The 21,656-nt window shown below is 46.4% G+C and overlaps 1 protein-coding gene across 1 annotated transcript in view; it reads left to right on the top strand.

Annotated features, from left to right (window-relative positions):
* Positions 1-21,656, top strand: part of LOC126517675 (beta-scruin-like) — an 80,622-nt gene that overhangs the window by 44,784 nt on the left and 14,182 nt on the right. The window contains exons 4-6 of the mRNA XM_050167469.3: positions 1,941-2,163; positions 14,254-14,370; positions 16,949-17,132. Of these exons, the coding sequence (XP_050023426.3) occupies positions 1,941-2,163; positions 14,254-14,370; positions 16,949-17,132 (524 nt within the window). The remainder of the gene's footprint in view (positions 1-1,940; positions 2,164-14,253; positions 14,371-16,948; positions 17,133-21,656) is intronic.

The following is a 21,656-nucleotide window of genomic DNA, read 5'->3' as shown; positions in this document are numbered from 1 at the left end:
CGCCCTCTCTTCCGTTGTTCTTTCGCGCGCTGGCTCGCTTGCTCGATATGCCGCTCCGACTCAAACCGGAGCAGTGAGCTGGCCGTTCCCGTTGTGCATTTCGCAGGCCTTTCATTTCAGACGCCGTCAGTGCCGCATCATTGTGGTCAGAGGATCGGCGCGTGTGACCGAGCGTGTTCACACCAAGCTATGCGCCCAAACGTGCCGAGACCATACCGTTGAGTTCCATCAATATGAAAGCGAATAGCGTACTGTCTCTGGCTTTTTTTATGCTTGTTAAGAGGTCAGTGGTTGGTAGTAAGTACTGTTGATGTGCAAGGAGCACGTTCGTTCGTTCTTTAGCTCTCTCGCTAACTATATTTCGCCCACTCTCTCTCGTTCTTTCGTTTGCTCGCTCGTTTGGCCAATTCGCTTGTACTGACATTCATCGACGGTGGTTTCTGCAAATTATTTTTGTATACTTTGTGCTAACAGTAGAATTCATCGCAACACTTTCTGCAGAGCACCGTTCCTACAGTAACGGATGTACCGCTGCATGCCTTCAGTGCCATCGAAAGTGATGTTCGCTCTTTATCTCGATCCCTTTATTCATCGGTAATATAGAATACGCCTTATAAATACACCGCATGAAAATGCTTACAAAATGGAACAAGAGAAAGATTAACATGTCATCGGTAAAATACATCTCATTGTGTAAGAAAGTGTGAAAAAAACGCGTAAAAAGTAAACAAATAAATTAGGTCTGGCACTGCGCTCAGTGTGTAGCAGCTCTTTGAATTTCGCTGCGTATCCTTCAGTGCCTACGTGCGATGCAAGTTGTTCCATTCTACGATAGTGCGCGGTATGAATACATTTGCAAAACAATGAGGGCGACATATCGATCGTTTCGCATTTGCATTAATGGTCATGGCAAAGACATTACTGCAGGGCACTGAGAGAAATAATCAAAGAATTGAATGATGATAGAGTTTGAAGTTTATGATGAAATTATTGAAGTAGAGGATGCGCTGTCAGAGCAGCGCTAACACCCGCATGGTCTTCTGACTGGCAGCGCTCCTGTGAAGTCGATATGGAGCCGTAATTGTCCGCGTCGCGAAGAGCGGGTTCAATGTTACTGCACCCACGCACCATTCGTTCGAGGCCTGATGCAGTGTCAACTTCGTTTGCAATCGTTCGTCTCTTCTCACGTGAGGTAAACACCACAAAAGGCTTCTTTTTCCAAGCCGAACTCATGGTCATGCAGGGCGAATACAGCAGCAATTGAAACGAGTGCCGCTTGATGAATGGAGAATTCTCCCACCAAGAACGGCGACGTCGAAAACCAAGCACGCTAACTGAAAAGATAGGGCCAGACTTATGAAAGCGTTTTCGAAACGTATTCACCCCTCGTTTTTAAGCTATCCTGCTTGCGACGTTTTTAATGCGTCGCGTTTGGTCAAAAATCTGTTTGAGACGTTGAATCCATTAATACGACGTTTTGAAGACTTTGTGTGCTACCTGGGGTATCATTCAAATGAGAGCGACTTTAGAACTGGAAATATGTCTTGGATTATTCATTTTCACTTAAAAATATATACGGCGGCAGCTGGTCACTCAACGTGCTAAAGGTTAATAAGTAAACAGGTTATTTTCAGAATTTCTGCATAACAAATTAACGCGCACAAGGACCAGGAGGCTTCTTTACGGTTTATCTGCCTACTGTGAAGCTTTCATCGCAAAATACGTTTTGGTAGGTAATATACCGTCAAGCGAGTATTGAACTGTACAATATATCGTGCAGCATGCAGTCACAGGTTGTTTTCTGGAAAAGAGCAGAAATTTGTTTCTTCGACATAACGTGTGGCGCCATTTGCGAGGCGGCACGCGTTGTCTAACCGTGGTGAACAATCCAGGAGGGAACCTGGTCGACGACCGTCAGCCGCATTCGTTCGCGCGCTCAGATCCCGACCTCGGGCGACGAAGAGGCCGCCGAGGCGTGGCTGGGGGACCCGCTGCTGCACGAGCTGCTGCACAGCCGCGCGCTGACCGAGCGCACGCGCGTCCTCGAGTGGGACGAGTACGCGGCCAAGGCGCTGCCCGAGGACTCGCGCATACGCCGGGGCAGCCCGGGCCTGCTGCTCGTCGGGGGCGTCGACCCGCGCCTGCCCCACCAGGTCTCGACGGGTAGGCGACACGACCTTCGAGGGCCCGTGCTGGGGCGTAACAAGAGGAAGTTGCCAAACAAAACGAAACCTAAAGCTAATTTTTGAACGAAAATAAATCTCGGCCAGCTAGCAAGCGAAGGCCAACGATTGAACTTCCGCCTTATAGCACAGTAGCCCAGTTTTCTAACCACTAGACCACAATGTTATTTATCGCTCTTTTTTTTTTTTTACTAAACGAACAATTACGCACTGCTAAATCATCAGATCTATTGTGGTTGACGAGTGCTAAAACTCTCTTAGCACTACCAAATCATCAGACAGGGTGATTTGCTCTGGCGGAATGCGTTTATTCCTTAACATCTCTCTAACGCGAACTGCATTCTCAATGAAATTGTCGCGTACCGAACAGCTCTTATTGATTCTTCACGATGAAATTGCATGGGCGTCTTCCACAAGTTGGGTTACAATTATAAAATCATGAAAAACGCTGTCTGTGTTATGAACCGGCAAGAGTCGGACACCGTGCTCGTCCAGTGGCAATCTTTTTAATAGATCGCCGAAGCACATCCTATTAACTGCTGAACAGCAACGTACAAAAACTTGTTCAGTTGTTTCCAGCGTTTCACATAGAAGTGAGTCAGTCATCCAGGGAACGAAACTACTTTTTGCTGGAGTGACGTTTTATTAGGTAATGTGTTTGAGTGTAGATTAAAAAAGATACTCTTAACACCGAGAGCAATGGGCATTTCTCTTAACCCTTTTGAGTGCATTTTCTCCTGGTCCTCCAGAATGTGTTAAACGGTACAGTGGTGTAGGAAGCATTACGTCAAGAACTTCGTGAAGTCGTGTATCTGACCTATTCCACAAGTATTCCAAAGAAAATTAGACTTCCTATGTACGGGAAGAAAGTGACACTTCGTGCATATATCCAGTTATAGCACCACATATCTCTTCGCAAGAGGCGACTAATAGACCTAGAAGCAATCTGCGTAAGTGCATTAGAACTTATGTACATAAAACCGAACTTTTTCATCACGGACGAAAAACAAACGTGAAGCGGTTTCTCTTATATATAAATGGACATGTCCAAGGTCACCTTTTTTTAATGGGAAGAAAGAGGTTTGTTCGACAAGTCATTCATCAGCCCTTCCACTCTGCGAAGGACGACGAGCAGCGAAGCTGTGGTGTGTCAATCGACGCATCTATGTATATATTATTATTATTATTAGTAGTAGTAGTAGTAGTAGTAGCAGTAGTAGTAGTAGTAGTATTGAAGGACACAAACATCGAAAACATCTTTTGACTGTCGAGTGATTTATTCTTATTTTTTTAATGAAGTAGTGACGTGCAAATACCGCCGCATGGCAGGCGGGAGTTCCACAATATTTACAACTTCACTGTTAACTACGTAATTGAGAAAAGTAGATGAAACTCAGCTTAATAGCCGTCTTAGCCGCCAATTTTCATTTAATTTTTTCCGGGATAGTTTCGATAAAGCAAGAGTTACAGCCGTTTTCTGTGGCCATAGTCCCTCCGTGGATGGCCGTGTATTGACAGCATACAGGAGTTCTGTAATGTTTCCAACCTCACTGTGAACTAATTATGACAAGTAAATGAAACTCGGCGTGATGATAGAGTCGTCTGAGCGGCCAATTTCAGTAGATTTTTTTTACCTACTTAAAGTAGGTAAAAGATACCTACCTTAAAGTGAGAGCTACAGAGCATTCGCGAGAAACTGGGGGCAAAAGTTTTTTCGTGTCGACGCGACGCGTAGACGGACGGACATCGACCACCGCTGGAGGGTAGCTATATAGAGCTTCGCTGTAAAAAAACTTGGGCGCATGAAGCGATAAATGCATATATTCTTTGGTATCACGCATAAAACATACAGCACAGCATTTGTTGCCATAAAGAACAAACACAAACGATGCATTGAAGCGACATTATTGATGATAAGGCGCTCCTGACAGCAATGCGACGCACGTATATAGCGCTCCCCGCATACGTTTTTCGGTGAAGACCGATTACGGTTGCGCAAGCTTCCGCGGCGACGGCAGCCCGCGACTTGGGAATTGACGTCACTAGCTTTTGCATCAGTGCCTAGCAACTGATTTCATTGTTGTTACTGCACCGCTATGCGTAGACAACGCATCGTCAGGACTCCCGAGGAGCATCGTGAATACGAGAAGCGGAAAAAGGAAAAGAGCCGGCAATATGACCAGCGGCGGCGTGCTCCCAAAATTACCATTACTCCGTTCGATACTTTTACTCTAAATTACCATTACTGCCATTACTCTACAGCAATGAAGCATTGCATAGCCCCCTCAGCAATTTTAGTGGTGGTTTTCAACAGCATCGCCGGACATCCACTTTCACAGGGTCAGGATGGCGACAAATCATCACTGGCAATTTCTACTTCTAGAAAAAAAAAACGATACAGTTCGAGACGTGTCTTAACTTGGTCATTCAACCGTTACAATGAACACAAGACATCCTTTTATAAAACGTTATCTACTTTATTTAATGTCCTTTGAGAAACACCGGGACTCATCACTTCCATACACACCACAAACTCAAGCTACTTTCGAAGTGTTTCTTGCTGCTGTTGTTCGTACCGAATGTTACTTCTCTTTTATATCGCTTCGATCTTAACTCGTTGCTTAAACTGTTCCCAGTGGGCCAGAAAATTACTTGGTGCAGCCTCGAATAAGTTCTCAATTTATTTTCGGACGTCACCCCTGAACGAGTCATCCTCTAAAAACGCACTGTCAAATTTCCAAAGGTACCAGTTAAAAAGGTTTTTCCGCTGTTTCAGACCACCAGTAGCTGACAGTAATGACTGGACTTACCAGTTTCTCGTCATATGCAGTACAAGGTCGCACGAATTCTATCACGGGCCGACGGCACAGGGTAGAAGATTTCGCGACGCGCTGGCTCGACTATGAGACATTACCGCTTTGAGGGCGTAATGCCCGAACCACGTGTGGGTGAAACACTGCGGTATGCTGAAGCTGCAGAAATCGCCGGCATAGGTGAATTTCAGTTGAACGACCACCGCTATCTTCTCATCCATCTGACGAACGTGGACGTGCGAATAAAACAGCGCTGGCTTCTCCCTTGTGTGCCTGACGAGGAAGTTCGACTGGACTTGGCGCCATAATGGATGTTTCCCGCGAGTTTTGTGGAGAGCACGGATTGGCCGATAAAGAATGTACCGCAAGAATAGTGACGATAAAGGTTAAATTTGGTGTAAATCTTGATCACCTTCCACGTCAACTTAGTGTCACTGGTGGTTGCTGCGGACCGAGCCATAGAGTAACATAGTAAACGTAAAGAGCGGACACTCCCATAGGCGCCTGCGGCCGACTTTAGTGTTCCTGTATATGCTGCCGCAGGGAGTGCTCCCTGCGGGAGCATGTATAGGAACACTAGCCGACTTTAGAGCCACTGGAAAAAATTTCAGAGTACCGCATTCGTTTTCCCCGCGCCGCCGACGCGTTCATTGGCCCAACCGTACCATGTGACCTCTGGGGTGCCATATACCTTCCAAGCGCCGGCAGGCCGCCTGAGTTAGAGCGCAGGCAGCGCAGGTTCCCTACGTCTTTTTTTTTGTGTGTGTGTGTTCCGATTGTCGCGCTCGCATTTGACTGCAAGGAAATCATGCCTGGCTGCTGCGCCTTCGGATGTAGCAACCGAACTGAGTCTGTAAAGACTTTTTTCTAGATTACGACCGGCAAAAATGACCGAGAGCGTCGTTCTGCGTAGTTACACAGAACCGGCCGGGAGAACTTCAAGCCTACAAAAAATACCTGCGTGTGCGAGGTATCAGTACACCTTGCTTGTGCTTTTCGGCAATGTTTTAGAAGATATTTAAGTGAAGTGCACGCGGTGTTAGTGATGCTACGAAAATAGGAGTTCATTGCAGGGATCGTTCGCGTCTTGCACGCTTGACGCGGGTACACGTGTACGCGTTCGTTTCTCAACACACGCGGTTATTCCGTGCTCGTGGCACGCGAAGGCAAACTTGTCTTGCGAGAATTCCGCGTCCTCACGTGCACCAAGTACTCGCATGATTTCTCCGCGCACGTGAGCGCGCTCGCGCCTCGAGTCACTTGACCATATGGCACTTGTTTTTCGCAGATCGCGACGATCGCAGTCAATAAAAACATGGTCAATACGAGGCCCATGATACCTCCTTTTTTCCACTTATCCTTTGCTCATTTATACATACGCAGTTCGAGCTTCAAACCAATGGCCAGGTGATATTTACAACACATGCTTCAAATTTTGAGCTTGTAAGCCGAGCATATGCAATGAACTGAAGTCAGCATACATATTATGTTTTATGTTGAAATGCTACGGTGCATACCCAAATAATGTTGTGCTTGATGCATAACAAGAAATACAAAACAACAGAACACCCAGTAGCTTTAGTTTCACTCTGTCACTATGCATGTTACATAAGCCGCTCTAAAAGCACAAGAATTTTATACATCGCCTATGTAACTTAGAAAAAAAAGTGCTGCGTCAGCAGCGGGCGCTCCTGCTTTTTTTTTTTTTACACAGGCAGCAAATCTTGGCAGTCTAAGAAAACAGTCATAAATAAGTTGAGAAGAGTATCCGCTCATGAACGCACTAGACAGCCGCGTTCATAAATCGCAATGTAGCAAGCTCTCGCTCATTATCAGTGTACAGAAGTACATATAGGTTGCTGTAATCACTCAAGTGGCTCATATTAGCCTTCCACAAGATTTAGTGCGCAAAATGGTCATCGAAGTTGGTTTTTACGCCTGCTGTGCACAGATCGTTTTACGATCACGGCCAAACACCGGTGCGCACACGACAGTCGCAGTGTGTCGTGCGTATACGGCGGACAAAGTCGCCCTGCAGAATCGAGAACGCGCGGTATCCGTTTACAAACTAAATTAGGTGTATCCGATTTAGCCTGTGAAATTATACAATAAACGTACGTGCCTGTGACACTGTCAGGTGTTAGTTTCGTCCTGCTTGGAAACCTTCAATAGAAGCCGACAGCGGTCCAGGATGTTCATGCCCAAAAGCACAAGCTTGCCTCATTCCGGCTCGAAGTGACGAAATGTTTCCCTCGTAGCTCGCTCCGCGGAAGGAAAAAAAAAACGAGTGCATAAGCTCCCGATAGGAGCGCTAAGCTGCTGCCCACAATCGTAGCACAGTTCCAGCAGTAAACACGATCAGCGTGCAAAACAACCACCGGCTGCATTACTTCGCACAACATAACATTTTATTTTCGTTCTTAGCAACCATTATCTCTGGGCACAAAGTATTTGTACTTCAGTAAACACTCAACCTGATGTGTCACCGAATATCAAGCTCTTCCAACCCAGCGGCCTTCCCGCGACGCAGTCGGCTTGGAAGGTATATGGCGGTGGCCGCTCAGTGTTGCCAGCCAAATTCCGACCTTTGCGGTACTCTGAAATTTTTTCCAGCGACTCTAGCCGACTTTGGCTCACAGCGCACCTAGCGGAATCGGCGAAACACACCAGCCTCCAAGATGGTCGCGCACGCTACCGAATCTCGGAGGCTCCAATTTCAGTTTCGTTTCTTGTATTTTTTTGTGACCCATACCTTTGCTTAAATCGCGTGATTTCATGCAGGTGCTTGTGCCGCTGTTTATATGTGGTGACGACGAGCGCGTAAAGGTGTTTCACTTCATGTTAGTTTCATTTAAATTCATATTTGTTGTTTCAAGCTGTAACTTAGCGCAACAATCATGCCAACTGTTGAGGAAGTAGAACCTTATCGCTTATGATATTGTACGTGTAGTAACTCACGCCAAAAGGTGTATTGTAAATAAATGTGCCGTGTTCCTTAAATATAAATGAACTTGCTGCACAGTCAAGAACACGAAAATAGCAGACAACAATTTATTGCAGCAAGACTGTAAGAGGCAGATACATGAAAACGGGAACAGCGAAATGCAAGTAATACGGGTGAAACACGGCGCACTTCTAAACGCGATCAAGCCCAATTCGATTTGAATTTCTCAGTCACGATTGGTTGTTTTGCGCAAGCTGCGCGATGGCGCCAATATCAGTCGCGAATTTCAATCCGGATCGGACTTGTTCGAGATCGAAAGTGGTCGTGTCACACCGGTATAATGGAGAATAATCGGAAATGAATGGCGTGATGGCAATAACTTTGCACAAGCAAAACACATAGAAGACGTGTTGCAACTATCCAGATAATAAAAAAGAAAACTGCAAATACACGACAGCAATTAATTTGCTTAAAATGGGATTGTTTTAGAAGGAAAAGAATATGACGTTTTTTCTTGTACTTCTGCGAAGGAGGGTGAACTAGGGCAGCAAAATTACGTGAATGGTAGCGTGCCGAAATAAAATGGCTGCAAAAATAATTGAGCACGCACCAACATCTTCATCTCGAATGTGTAAGCCAGTCATTAAAGAGCTGCAATTAAGCACTTTGTGTTGGGGGTCTTCACCTGCTGTCTTCGAAACCTTGCAATCGTCTTCTAATACTCCAAATTTTGCCCTTGAGTATGCGTGATGTCCTTTGGCTGTGCAGTGTATTTTGAGGAAATGGTGGAGATTTCTGCAATGCGTAGATTGACAGACAGAAGGTAAGCAATACTGGAGGCTTCAAAGCTATTTAATGTAGACGCTACGTTTCTTTGTATAAGCCATATTGGAGCCTGCAAAGCTTTATAATGGAGATGCTGCGTTCGTTCATGCAATGCGTATTTTATTTTATTTTATTTTGTTAAGGAAGCACTGTTATAAAGGCTAAGAAACAAGGAACTTTCTACGGTAACGACTCCATACACAATTCAAACATGAAAACACGTATTTTCAGCCCAATGCAGAACAGCTAACAATGCTCGAGCGCACATAGCCTGCTACATAGTTTGAGAGAGAGCGCATTATTGCCATACTCAAAATATTTCACGTGTACCGCTTTAGAAATAACTACATTTCTTTTTCAGAAGTAGAGCACCATGCTTTTTCAGCACTCGCCGCGCGTATCATAAAGCTCTCTGCCCCGAACGGCATGTGTTCATAGGCCACATTTCTTAAACCATTTTATTTTATTTTCTAACTTCGTCATTGTATCTAATGTGAATCGCAGCTCCGAAGCTGCCGCTTCGCTATTTTCGCTAGCATCACCGCTCATTGCTGCGCATAAAAAAAGAATACGAAATGAAAGTCAGCGTAGCAAACGGGCAGCAGCTGTTCATGGATGCAAGGCCGCCGTCACACGTTTATGCGGCTACCAGTGACATAACGAAATGCGAAGAAAATAAGTCGTTAAGAACGCGCAAAAGAACTTGCTGCGGCTTTACCATGAAACGGCGACGAAGAAGACGCTGGCAGAAGAACCCAACAACGATGCTCAGGTGCGTTTTACAGAAAGAGCCCGGCGGAGCGGTCTGACAAGGCTTCGCACATGTTGGGTCGTGCCCAGTGGTCGTGCCGCCTTTCAAGCTGCTAGCCGCAGCCGCAGCCACCGCCGCATTTTTTCTTGGTAGGTTCTGCCACCAAGCGTAATTGGCGAAGCTCCATAGCTCGGCCGCGAAACGGCTCGAGTGTCCGCTCTTGTGGTTTACTATGTTACTCTGTTACCGAGCCGGTCCTTTGTCTCGGGCGATAAGGAAAAGGCCACATTGGCCGCGAGTGCAGCAGATGCGACGCTTGCCGCCGTTTCGGACTCGAGGAAGGGCAGTGCACTCGCACGTACGCCGGCGTCACCGCTTCGGTGGGCAGTGAAGATTCGTCCAAACTGCTTGTGGGGGAAACATACGCTGAGGAAGCATCAGCGCCTGGACGAATACCGGAGACGCCGAAACCGAAGCTTCCTCTAGGCCGAAAGATGGCCAAGGATTGCACCGATCGTTCTCAAGAGATGATTAACACCGACGCACAGGGTTTGCAGGCAATGAGGCGACCGACGTCATGGTTGTCAAGAAGCCACCGCGCACTTTGTGCCAAGAGACTGAGATTATTACCTCCAGTGCGGCGAACCTTGCAACTGCTTCTGGTGCTGCCAGCCAGGCAGTGCGGAAAGAACCTCGTGAGGAGACCGTCGATGACAAAGAGCAACCAGATGAAACTTGGGAGGAAGGGCTTCCTCTGAAAACGGTGCGTGCACTGTTTACGACGAAGGCACCAAATAAAACGACGGACGAAGGAAGATGACACGGGACACCTTCGTCGTAAACATGTATAACCAACTCACCCACCAGCGCGTGCTCAGGGTGCAAGGTTTTCGACGTTGAAAGCATGGGTCAGTACTGTATCGTCGGATACGCTGCAGGCGGTAAAACCGCCTCCGTAGTAGTTTGTGCTACCACGATTCGTCTAAGCGACCGCGGTAATCGCGTTTGGAGGCGTTGCCGTTTTTAGAAAAGTCTCTCCAGGGAAGGTGTAAAAGTGTCATTGGTGATCAGCGCAGCGTCAGGGCGGCCAAATTCGGTTGTAAATTGCATCTACTCGAGCATAAGTCACACTCCACGTGAGCCCCAGGCTTCGGTCAGATCTGAGCGGGGGACATCATGCTCTGTGGTATTTACTCACTGAAACATGAACCTGAAGTTATGCGCCAGCATCACTTCGTATACCGACGCTAATGTTCGAGCGTTAGGGGAGAGAAGGCGACGATAGTAGCGTAGTCACCTGTTCCGTGACAACGAATTAGACTTGATCGACATCCACGAGACCAAGCCAGAAAGTGAGGAGCTTAAAATTTATCATAGTGAATAGATTCTAATTAGAATCTATTCGCTATGCTAAACCTCAAGCTATAGGAAACAACACTTTGTTTAGTTTCTTAGCGATTCCCCCGCCCCCGTTTCTTTTATTTATTTATTTATTTATTTATATATTCCACTTCAGTATTTTCTTTTAATTATGTTTGTTTTTCCGAGCACCGGTTTCTACCGCTCTTTCTACCGCTCTTTCTACTGTCTCGTTCAGATTCACGATTAGCCATGACCACCAGCGAAACAGGTAATAGAGGGCTGCTGCGCACGCAGTTGATACGCCGGGCTGACACACAGCCGCTGAAACGTGATTGACAGGCGGCCCTGTCACTGGCCTTGTGCACAGCACTCCTTTATTCTCAATTCTACACCCTCGCTACTGACGCACCTTCACTCGTTGCCGCACCCACCCGTCTTGCGCCCTCTCCCCTCTAGAGGAACCCCACCTATATATACTGTGGCGAGGAAAGTATATGTCACCTTGAAGAAGACAAGTCCACTTGTCGAGACGTTGGCTCCGGCTTTCACCTTGTTCTCGTTTTGCTCATCGAATGTTAAGCTGGCGATTTGAGGCCAACGAACAGCGCCCAGCGATTGAAAGGCGATACTGGGAACGCGTGGCTGCCGGCACTTCTTGGTGGAGCAAGAACTGCCGGCAGCCACGTCAAGTCAATCGTCGAAATGATTGCAGCGCCCGTATCTCCAGTGGTGGGCGCCCGATATACAGAGCTTCGGACTAGTGGTTCCTCACATTCCATCCCACCTACAACTATGGGAAGACCACCAGTAGTGGGTACTCTCGAGGAAAAACCTGCCTACCGCAAAAGCGGAAATGAGGCGAACGAATGGTGAATGAAAATATTTACGATATAGTCTGCTTTCGAAGTTTGACTTGCATGGTGTAACACTCGGTGCAACTAACACAGTTTCACTGTTCGGCCATGTTCACGGACTGGAAGGCGCGATTGAATTTTTACAAACGTCACATGACGTAGCCCTAACTACATGCGATTGCTTAACACGTAGTCGCTGGTGACGTCATAATCCGTGTTCATCGCTTGTCCAGTATGCTACGTAGACCCCCATAATCGGCATGTCGCAAGCACGTGTCGAACGGTCGGCTTAGAAGTCATGCCGTCGGTGTCACATGGTCGTGCTAAATATTATCCGTGCGTTTGCCGTCACACACACTCGCGTCGATACATATAGCTGTTCGTCTTACACGAACAGGTTTGTTCATCTGGCAACGCTTCGAGTAATTCCATATGATGTTGCGTAATCAGTTACCAGCAAATGTTTCGCATAACCTCCATTCCCGCAGGGCGTTGGATCTGCTTCACCTTTCAGTATGTCATTTACAACATTTTGACGTACTACTTCTCCCTATAATACTAGGTACCCCTTTCAGCTAGCCTATGAACGCATTTGTGTGAGCGACTTTTCACCAATGAAGCTAATGAAAGCAGTACACGCCTCCATGGGCTTGATGGTAAGGCACATTCTAATTGTAGCGCAGGCACGTCGACACAGACATAGAAGGCACACTAGATAACACACAGCATCGTTTGTCGTCTTCTGTACCAAACCAAAAAATAAGTGATACTCATGGCCGACTAACCCAATATGAGCCCCTCCTTCTAATATGGTAAGCCGCCAATATTTTACGCCACAGCTTTTCGCAGCGACTGAACAGATACGAATTGTTTGAAAAATTATTTCAGTCAGCTTCAACATTAGGTACGTGTAAACAGATTGTCCGACAATAGAAATCCTGAAGTGTAAAATGTACAATAAGCAAACATCCACTTAGGCACGCAACAACAGCCCATAATTCGACAGGTGAACAGAACGGAACCACCAGACGCTCCAAAGGAATTGTATCGCAAGCATCATGAAGTGAAAGGGAGGGGATGCCATGTGCTCGGTTAGCGCAGGACAATGCCCGGAAAGGTGCGAATGCGCAAAACCTTTCAGTCAACTGTGGTGTTCTCTACCCTTAGATTAGAGCATCGTCCAGTTTGTTCTATCTATCGAAGACCGCAGGAAGAAATAATAGAATATAGAACACTTTGTTCGCACTTTATTTAAGCATTTCCAAATTAGCAATTTTCAAAAATGCTTCTTAAAGCTTCGGCGGCTTAAACCAAATCAGCTTGCAACAGTCGCTGGATTTTAAATTTTTCTTTTAAATGCAACAAACCTAACCAAACTTGTTGCAGTGGTCGCCGAGAAAAACAATTCATCCTATCTCGTGTGTTTAGATCGAAGCCCCGGAGCTCAAGTGCATCCTCTAGGAGAAGTGTGCGTGTCTTTCGAGAATGCCGTCCGCACCCATTTCCAAGGGTGCAAATACTAGTGGGCGCGGCTTCGTTGATTCGTGGGGCATATGTGAGTTTCTCTCTTCAGAAATACCTGAACGATGAAGGTGACTGATTCCTTTTGATATCTGGAATAGCTGCGCGGCGATGATCGCCGAGCCGCGCTACATCAGCGTGCTGCACGATGGCGACTCTGGCAATATGGCGGAGGTGGCAATCGTTCCAGTGTTACAAGATCACCATTCACATTGATTATCCCCCGTTGTGTCATTTGTTCAATGTTACGTTACTGTTTAACAGCGCCGTGGGTGTTGGAGACAACTTCAGATAACGCTCTCTATTTTTAGCCTTGTCTTCCCTTACTTGTAATGCATCTGAAACATTATATGAAATGAAAGCTCACGCAGCTGTCACAGTTCTTTTAGTAATCTGTCCTAGTTGCCTTGAGATGTGTCAGAAACTCACAGCCGTGGCCCTGTCTACGTGCATCCTATTCCTCAGAAAAACGGATCTCGAACGCGATTCGACAAAAATGCATAATGGAACACATTCCAGGGGTTATTGTTTTAGTCAAACGTGCTTACGTTGGTCCAAAGTCCGCTGCCATGACCAACCTGAGCTTGGGGAGACCCACAATGGCCTAACGTTGACCGACGTTCGGCCGCCGACGCCGAGTGAGATATGTTGATGAACGCTTATGCTCATCTAAACCAAGACTGCCCATCTATGCACACACGCCAGCTAGTTATGTGGACTTGACTGCTATCATTGTTTATTTTATGCATATATGCTGATATAAACATTTTAAACCTACCTATCTTTACCTCCTTTATCACGTTGTTTAAAATAGTCAGGCGATTGAATGACGTCCATATTGTGTACGCGCAACGAATCCGCATTGTTCCGATCTCATTTCCACACTGAAAATCGAAAGTTTATATTTGCATGTGGAAAAACGTCTACATCGAGATACCCATAAATTTACCCAAAGCGACAGAAAGAATAAAGTGCTGCTACTCAGAACGTCTCGTCGCAGGTTGTGCCGTGCTGGCCTACGAGGAAGCGGATGACCGTTGGCACCGAGTGGCCATGTTGCCCGAACCACGCCATCATCACGCAGGTGCCATTGTGGGTGACAACGTGTACGTCATCGGTAAGTATTCCATCATTGCAGCAAACTGCAATATCAGCAGTCTCTGAAAGCGTTTCTCGAGAACATTCTAGAGCCAACAGGCGACGTGACAGTAACAACGCGGAGACAGCATTCCAAAGCATTTAAACAAGTAGCATCCTGTTACCCATGACATATTTATATTCCTAGGAAAGCGTCAATATCCGTACTTTCATGCTTCTAGTTAACGTTATGAACCGGCGTCTTAAGGAACTCGTGACCAAGAGTAGAAGTTCTTGTTGCGATTAACCATTGGGATAACGTAAACAAAATGTACGACTGTATACTGGACAGGGCAGGCACTATAGACTGACATTGTGTTTTATTTTCCAGATAGCAAAAAAAAAAAAAAAAACGCGACAGACAAGAAAGGAAACAGATAAGCAGGAAATTTTCCGAATGAGGCAAGCGACAAAACGACAAAAAAAAAACAGCGCTATTTATTGTCATGCGCTTCCTTTCTTAGCCGGAAGTGGCCTCAGAGCTTGCGGCAGCACATCCGTGACATCCTTCCCACTTAGTCTGGTTGTGGTGTCAGTACTTGTGATAATGTGTCCGAGCTCTCCTATGCGCCCTGCTTTTTTCACGGCATTTCATCGAGCGTGCCCTTTCCATTAGAAGTGAATTGGGGCAGATTCTAGAACATAGCGAAGTAGGCAAGAAAAGCTATAGCTCCAAGATGAAAGTTATAGAGGCACTTAAGCCTCCTTACGTGGATTGAATGCGAAATCATTTTCACTCTTCCGCGCGATACTTTTCAGTTGTTCATGTGCTCCAATTGGGCAAATACAATTTAGGGGGTCGGCCAAGTCAATTTTGGAAGATGATCAGTAGTTTCTTTTTGAACCTAGGTCAACTGAATTATTCGAAACAGACGTGCTCATTTTTCGGGTGTGGGCCAAGCAAATATTGCGTGTTGGCAAAGTCAATTTTGGGAGTGGGCCAGGTCTGTCTTGAACGTGGATAAACTCAGTGTGAGCATCGGCGCTTCCTCGACGCCGTAGCTGTTCACCGTGCGATATCGTAGTGCGAGCCACAGCAAGCCCCGCGCCGGGAACGTGATGTCATTGCTTGGTCACGTGGTGTTTGGTAGCGTCAAATGTTAACGTCAGCGGATTTTATGCTTCGCGGGATTTATAATGCTTTCGTATTGAAAAAGATGTTGCAGTTCCGCCCGGAATGCGAAGCATCGGTTGCGATAGCAAATTAGTAGACAGCTATACGATGTAAAGATAGTAGTTTTATCGGCCATATAAACTTGTAAACATTTGATTACTAATTAAAGTAGCAATCATGGTGTCACGCGTGCACAAGGACAAACACATCTCACTCGATGACCGATGAAACTCGCTGTCAAAACGCTGAAGTTAGGAAGCACGACAACAGCAGAGACCGAATTGACGTTCGTGCTGCCTCTCGCTTCAACTGAGGTGAAACAGCGCGAAAAAGACAAGGACACAAGGAAACAAATACCACAGTCAGCACTTGTCTGTGGTATTTATTTCCTTGTGTCCTCGTCTTTTCGCGCTGTTTCACCTCAGTTCTAAGTATGAACCAACTAGCCCTCATCAAGATCTTACTCTCGCTTCAGTGCCAACGAAACGCGGAAAACACAGCGCACACCACGAAGCTACCAACACTCGGTGCACTCTTTCCTCATCGCAGATCGCTTTAAAAAGAGGGCTCGTGCGGCCACGTAATACGGCTACTGCCTCTGCAGTAGAACCACCGGCCCTCCGTACTCTGCTCCCGGTACCTTGCGCGCGATGGAAGACGGCGCGCTTTCTCCCCGCTTTCCTTCCTGGCGCGCGCGAGATTGAGCCGCCATCATAGCCTCAGTTTTGTGCGTTTTCACTCGCACATACAGCATGTGGCACGCGGCGGCGAATATATCGCTCTTGGATACGGAACATCACGTTGATGCCAAGGGCAGAAATGCGCCTGGAGTGCCCATAATAATTGCTATCGCAATAAAACTTAATAAAACCCGAGTAGTGGCGTAACCTAAGAAAGCTATGAAACCCACTTCCAATGCGATATAATGTAGCTCTTGTGAAACTACTTATTGTTTTGCAAAATTGCTCGCCATTAAAGCCGCTGTACCAGAGGTGCTGGCGAAACCATAAACTTCTCGTGCCTCACATTATATTCCAAGTCTGCTAATGGCCGTGCAATGCGTTTACGTTGAAAATAAGCGTGTTGCGTACGGGATGTGTTCCACAGAGAAGACGGTTTTCCGTCTTGCTAGCCCAACGACATGTCGTTTTGTTCACGTCGGGTTGGAAAACGAGCACGCAGGGCTCGCTATTAGGCTGGAGTCTTTGCTTTCCCCTCATTTCTACAGGTCTGAGCTCACGAACACTATAACAGACCACCCCGACTCGCTCAAGCATTTGAACTTGAAAGGAAGTGCACGTTAATGTACTCGTTTGTAGAAGGGATCCACCAGTGCAATAAGGCTGAACAAAATGTGAACCACATGCGCAGCACACTTGTCCCGCCTTATTCGATCCCCTTCAAGTGCGCCAAGCGACCTAGCGCATCGCACTTCGTTCTGTAGGTGGACTTAATAGCCGTCGCACTCTGACTGGCCGACCCCGCCCTCTGGCGTCGTGCCTCTGTTACCAACTGGGAGAGCATCAGTGGACTCAACTGCCAGACCTTCAGGTGCCGAGGGCATACCATGGATGTGCTGCTGTACAGGGTACCCTGTTCGCCGTAGGGGGGCGCGACAAGCGAGGAAGGTGAGCGAGAAATGAAACTTTGCATAGTAACGCAAAGGCTAGTTGAGGCCCGACCTGGCTATACCTGAGGGTGAAAACGTACAATAACAAATATTCGCAGCAGGCTGAGGCGCGTGTCTTCTGCATGAAAAATTCGGAGATGATTGGCCCTTTGTAATGGAATGACGAGATATTCAGCCTGCAACAATCATTGGGAATGTAAACCTTTCTGAAGCTCTGCGTTTCGAAGCTGATGGGAGTGCTGTTTGGTCAGCGTTCGAGATAAGCACGATACATTTACAGTATTCGTGAAAAAAGAGTTTCGGCAAAGACACTTAAGACTGCTCACGTGTGGGAATGCGAAAGCATTATACCATTTGTAGACCTCGGAACGTCATGAACGCGCTGATTTTACACAATCAACTCTTCCCCGTTGGCGACGCCATCACGTGCTCATTGACGCAAGCACTGGGCCACTCCTTTAGTCAGCCAGAACCGTGGAGCCACCGTCATGTAGGGGAAGCGCGCTCGTCTCCCAACAAGGAGGCGCGGGCTCGATTCGCACCCAAATGGCCCAGATTTTCTTCACAAAAACCATTAATTTAATTTGTTTGCAGCAGTGGCGGCGATTCGAACAGTCGCTTACAACGTACTTTGCCTATTTGCAGCACTTCTGCCTCATCTGAGCATTTCTACCGAAGCCTATGCAGCTGCCTCGGAGCCCCTCCGCTGACAAAGCAGTCTGCACCAGTCACCGTCTCTGCCTGTTATCTGCGCCTGCGCCTTGGTCTCCTACACCAGCGCCCTGACCGGCTTCTTGGCTGTGTAAAAGGCGCGCCCCTGCTCGGTCCCTCTTCTTGGCAGCAGTAGCAGCGATTCGTACAGTCGCTTACAACGTACTTTGCCTATTTACAGCACTTCTGCCTCATCCGGGCATTTCTACCGAAGCCTGTGCCGCTGCCTCGGAGCCCCTCTGCTGACAAATCAGTCTGCACCAGTCACCGTCTCTGCCTGTTATCTGCGCCTGCGCCTTGGTCTCCTACACCAGCACCCTGACCGGCTTCTTGGCTGTATAAAAGGCGCGCCCCTGCTCGGTCCCTCTCGTTGGCAGCAGTGGCGGCGATTCGAGCAGTCGCTTGCAACGTACTTTGCCTATTTACAGGTTAGCTTACAGTACTCTTGCTCCGTCCGACTTGTTAGGTTTTATTGCTGCCGCTGCTGCCAATTTGACTTTGACACTGCGCTTTCTGCTTTGTTGACATTTGCTGCTTGTACCAGTTATCAGTGTATTTTTGCTTTGCCTAATGAGATTGAAAAAGTTCGATATGAGCTGAGGAGAGAATTTCGAAAGGAGATTGCAGCTATGCACAACTCACTAGAACGCGACTTACGCAACGAATCGAGAGAACTAACTAAAAGTGTTGAGCAATGCAGCGAACAGTTTGATGACTTGCTTGCTAAGGTTTAATCCTTACAAGAAGAAAATAAGGCACTAAAATCTGAGAACCCTGCAATGTCATCCGAGTGTAAGCAACTGAAGACGCGATGTTCTGACCTTAAACAAAGATTGACAGGTGTGGAACAGTATTCTCGGAATAAAAACATTGAAACTAAAGGACTTCTAGCAAAGGGAAATGAAAGCCTTCCGAACATGTTGCAAAAATGGATGAAATGATCGATGAGCCGATACTGGAAAGTGCTGTACACGTTTGCCACCGGGTTCAGACGAAGAACACGAGAAATACAAATGTAATTGTCCAGTTCAAAACTCGAGCAAAGCGTGACACTGTGCTAGCGAAAGCGAAGGAGACCGATCTCGCAGCACAAAGCCTTGGATATATAGCGGTTCAGATTCTGTGTATGTGAACGAACAGTTGTGTCCACTGCTAAAAAAAATTACTGGGAATGGCAATAGCACGAAAAAAGGAGCAGAAGTGGAAATTTGTGTGGACGCAAAATGGGCACATTCTGGCTAGGAAAACGCAGTCGCCGGCGATTGTGCGCATCACTTGCGTACAAGACCTAGATAAGATAGCGTAGATGCAAAGTATTTCCTTTTCCTAACAACTAACTGACAAACTGCGCTTTAACATGTGCTCGATCGTGTCGCCTTCTGACCTTTGTGTTACGTTTACTCGGAAAAACAAAGCTCTGTCCTTTTTTTCATGTTAATGCGCAATCCTGGCGCAATAAAGGTGATGAGATAGAAGCACTTTTCTGTACACTGAGCTTCCGTTTCAACGTAATAATGATTACTGAAGCTTGGTGTGAAAGCAGTAGCGATGTTAAGCACCTACCCGGCTACAATACATATGTGCAGAGTCGTACTGATAAAAGAGGTGGTGGCGTCATGATAGCAACAGAAAATACTTTCATATGCAACATTCTTGTCGACTTCACTATAACCCGCGAGGACTACGAAATTCTGTCATTACAAAGCAGAAGAAATGTCTTTTCTGTTATATACAGACCACCCAGAGGTAGCGTTTCGAATTTTGTTCGCTTTCTTGATGGATATCTGCAGTAGATCACAGAAAACAACCTTAATCTAGTTCTGGGTGGTGATTTTAATATTGATTTCTTATCTTCTTCTGTGCGTAAATCTGAAGTCGACTGCATATTACGCACCAACGGATTCACTAATGTCATAAATAAACCGACACGGCTAGAGACAGCGACGGCAATTGATGTCTTCATTAGTAACTGTCGAGTTGACTGTCTTCACTCAGGAGTCATTAATGTCAAAATAAGTGATCATCTGCCCATATTCTTGTTTGTAGATTCTTTAACTCCTCAAAAACAACGCATGCTTCCTGCGGTACTACACCGGCGCATAAACCAAAACACAATGAATTCTTTTCGGTCAGCGCTTGCAGGTGTGAACTGGAGTACTGTGCTCCGCGAAAGCGATCCAGAGTAAGCTTATAATGCCTGCATTATCACATTGAAGTCTGTTTATGAGCAAAGTTTTCCACTTGAGACGCTTAAAAAACCTCGTAAACCCTGGATGCAGCGCCGAATGTCTTCAAATGATAAAACAAAAAAACAACGATCTTTATAACCGCTTCATCAAAAGCAGATCACAGGTTGACTTGGCGCGTTTTAAGACGTATCGAAACAAAGCCACGTCTTTTCTTCGCCGAGCAAAACAAGAGTATATGGAAAAGTTATGCAACCCAGACGTGTTAAAAAGGAGTGACCTTGTATGGAAAACAATAAATGATTTTTTTTAATCGAGGTGCACATGCCAGCGGCACACTTGATGTCTTAGTTGACAACATACCACTCGGTGGAAAATTATTAGCCGAAAAATTTTATGATTTTTTTCGTGTCTCTGGCAGATAGCAATAATGCCCCCCCCCCCCCCCCCCCCTGAATGTCAAAGGCCTTGACTCGCGAGTTCCTTCCACTGCATTCTTGATGCCAACAGACACCAGCGAAATCGAAGCTTGCCTCTTGACCCTCCGCAACAGTAGCTCACGAGACATAGATGACCTTAAGATTCAGCCAGTAAGATATGTAGCTGATATAATAAGCCCAGTCCTAGAACATATTTTTATTTGTTGCCTCGAACATGCAGTGTTCCCTAAACGAATGCAGATTGCTAAAGTAACCGTTGTTCATAAGGGTGGAGAGAAAAACGACCTATCAAATAATTCCGATTTTCTCAAAGTGTTTTGAAAAGATACTGTATACGCGAGTGTCTAGTTTCTGTGGGAAATTTAATATAGTAACGCCAAGCCAGCATGCTTTTAGGAAGAACTTTTCGACAGAGACTGCCCTTCTAACCCAAAAAGAACTAATCTTAGAGTCCTTTGAGCAAAAGCTTTTCACTCTTGGTATTTTCATCGATTTCTCGAAAGCGTTTGACCGCATCAATCACCAAACAATGTTAGCCAAACTCGAACACTACGGTTTTCGCGGCAAATGTCTTGACATAATTAGATCCTACCTCAGTTCTCGCGTCCAACAAGTAACAGTAAACAACGAGCTATCAGATGTTAAACATATTTTTTCTGGCGTTTCGCAGGGAAGTGTTCTGGGACCTCTGCTTTTCCTCCTTTATGTCAACGACATAGTCTGCTTAAGTAAGATCCCAACGTTTGTGATCTACGCAGATGATATCACTCTGTTCTTCCGAGCAGCACGTGTACGAGATATTGAACAGCAAGCTACAGATTGTCTGCGCCTACTTCATGAATGGTCTGAATCGAACACGCTAATCATAAATACGAAAAAAAGTAAAGCTGTATTATTTAGGCCTCGTAACAAGATTGCTTCTAACCCGCCGTGGTTGCTCAGTGGCTATGGTGTTTGGCTGCTGAGCACGAGGTCGCGGGATCGAATCCCGGCCACGGCGGCCGCATTTCGATGGGGGCGAAATGCGATTTAGGTGCACGTTAAAGAACCCCAGGCGGTCGAAATTTCCGGAGTCCTCCACTACGGCGTGCCTCATAATCAGAAAGTGGTTTTGGCACGTAAAACCCCATAATTTAATTTTTAAATTTTAAGATTGCTTCTACTCCACAGATATGCTTAAATGTG

Source organism: Dermacentor andersoni, chromosome 11 (genome assembly GCF_023375885.2).
Source record: "Dermacentor andersoni chromosome 11, qqDerAnde1_hic_scaffold, whole genome shotgun sequence".
Taxonomy (NCBI): domain Eukaryota; kingdom Metazoa; phylum Arthropoda; class Arachnida; order Ixodida; family Ixodidae; genus Dermacentor; species Dermacentor andersoni.
The sequence above is the reverse complement of the archived record's forward strand: the minus strand, read 5'-3'. Positions and strand labels throughout refer to the sequence as shown.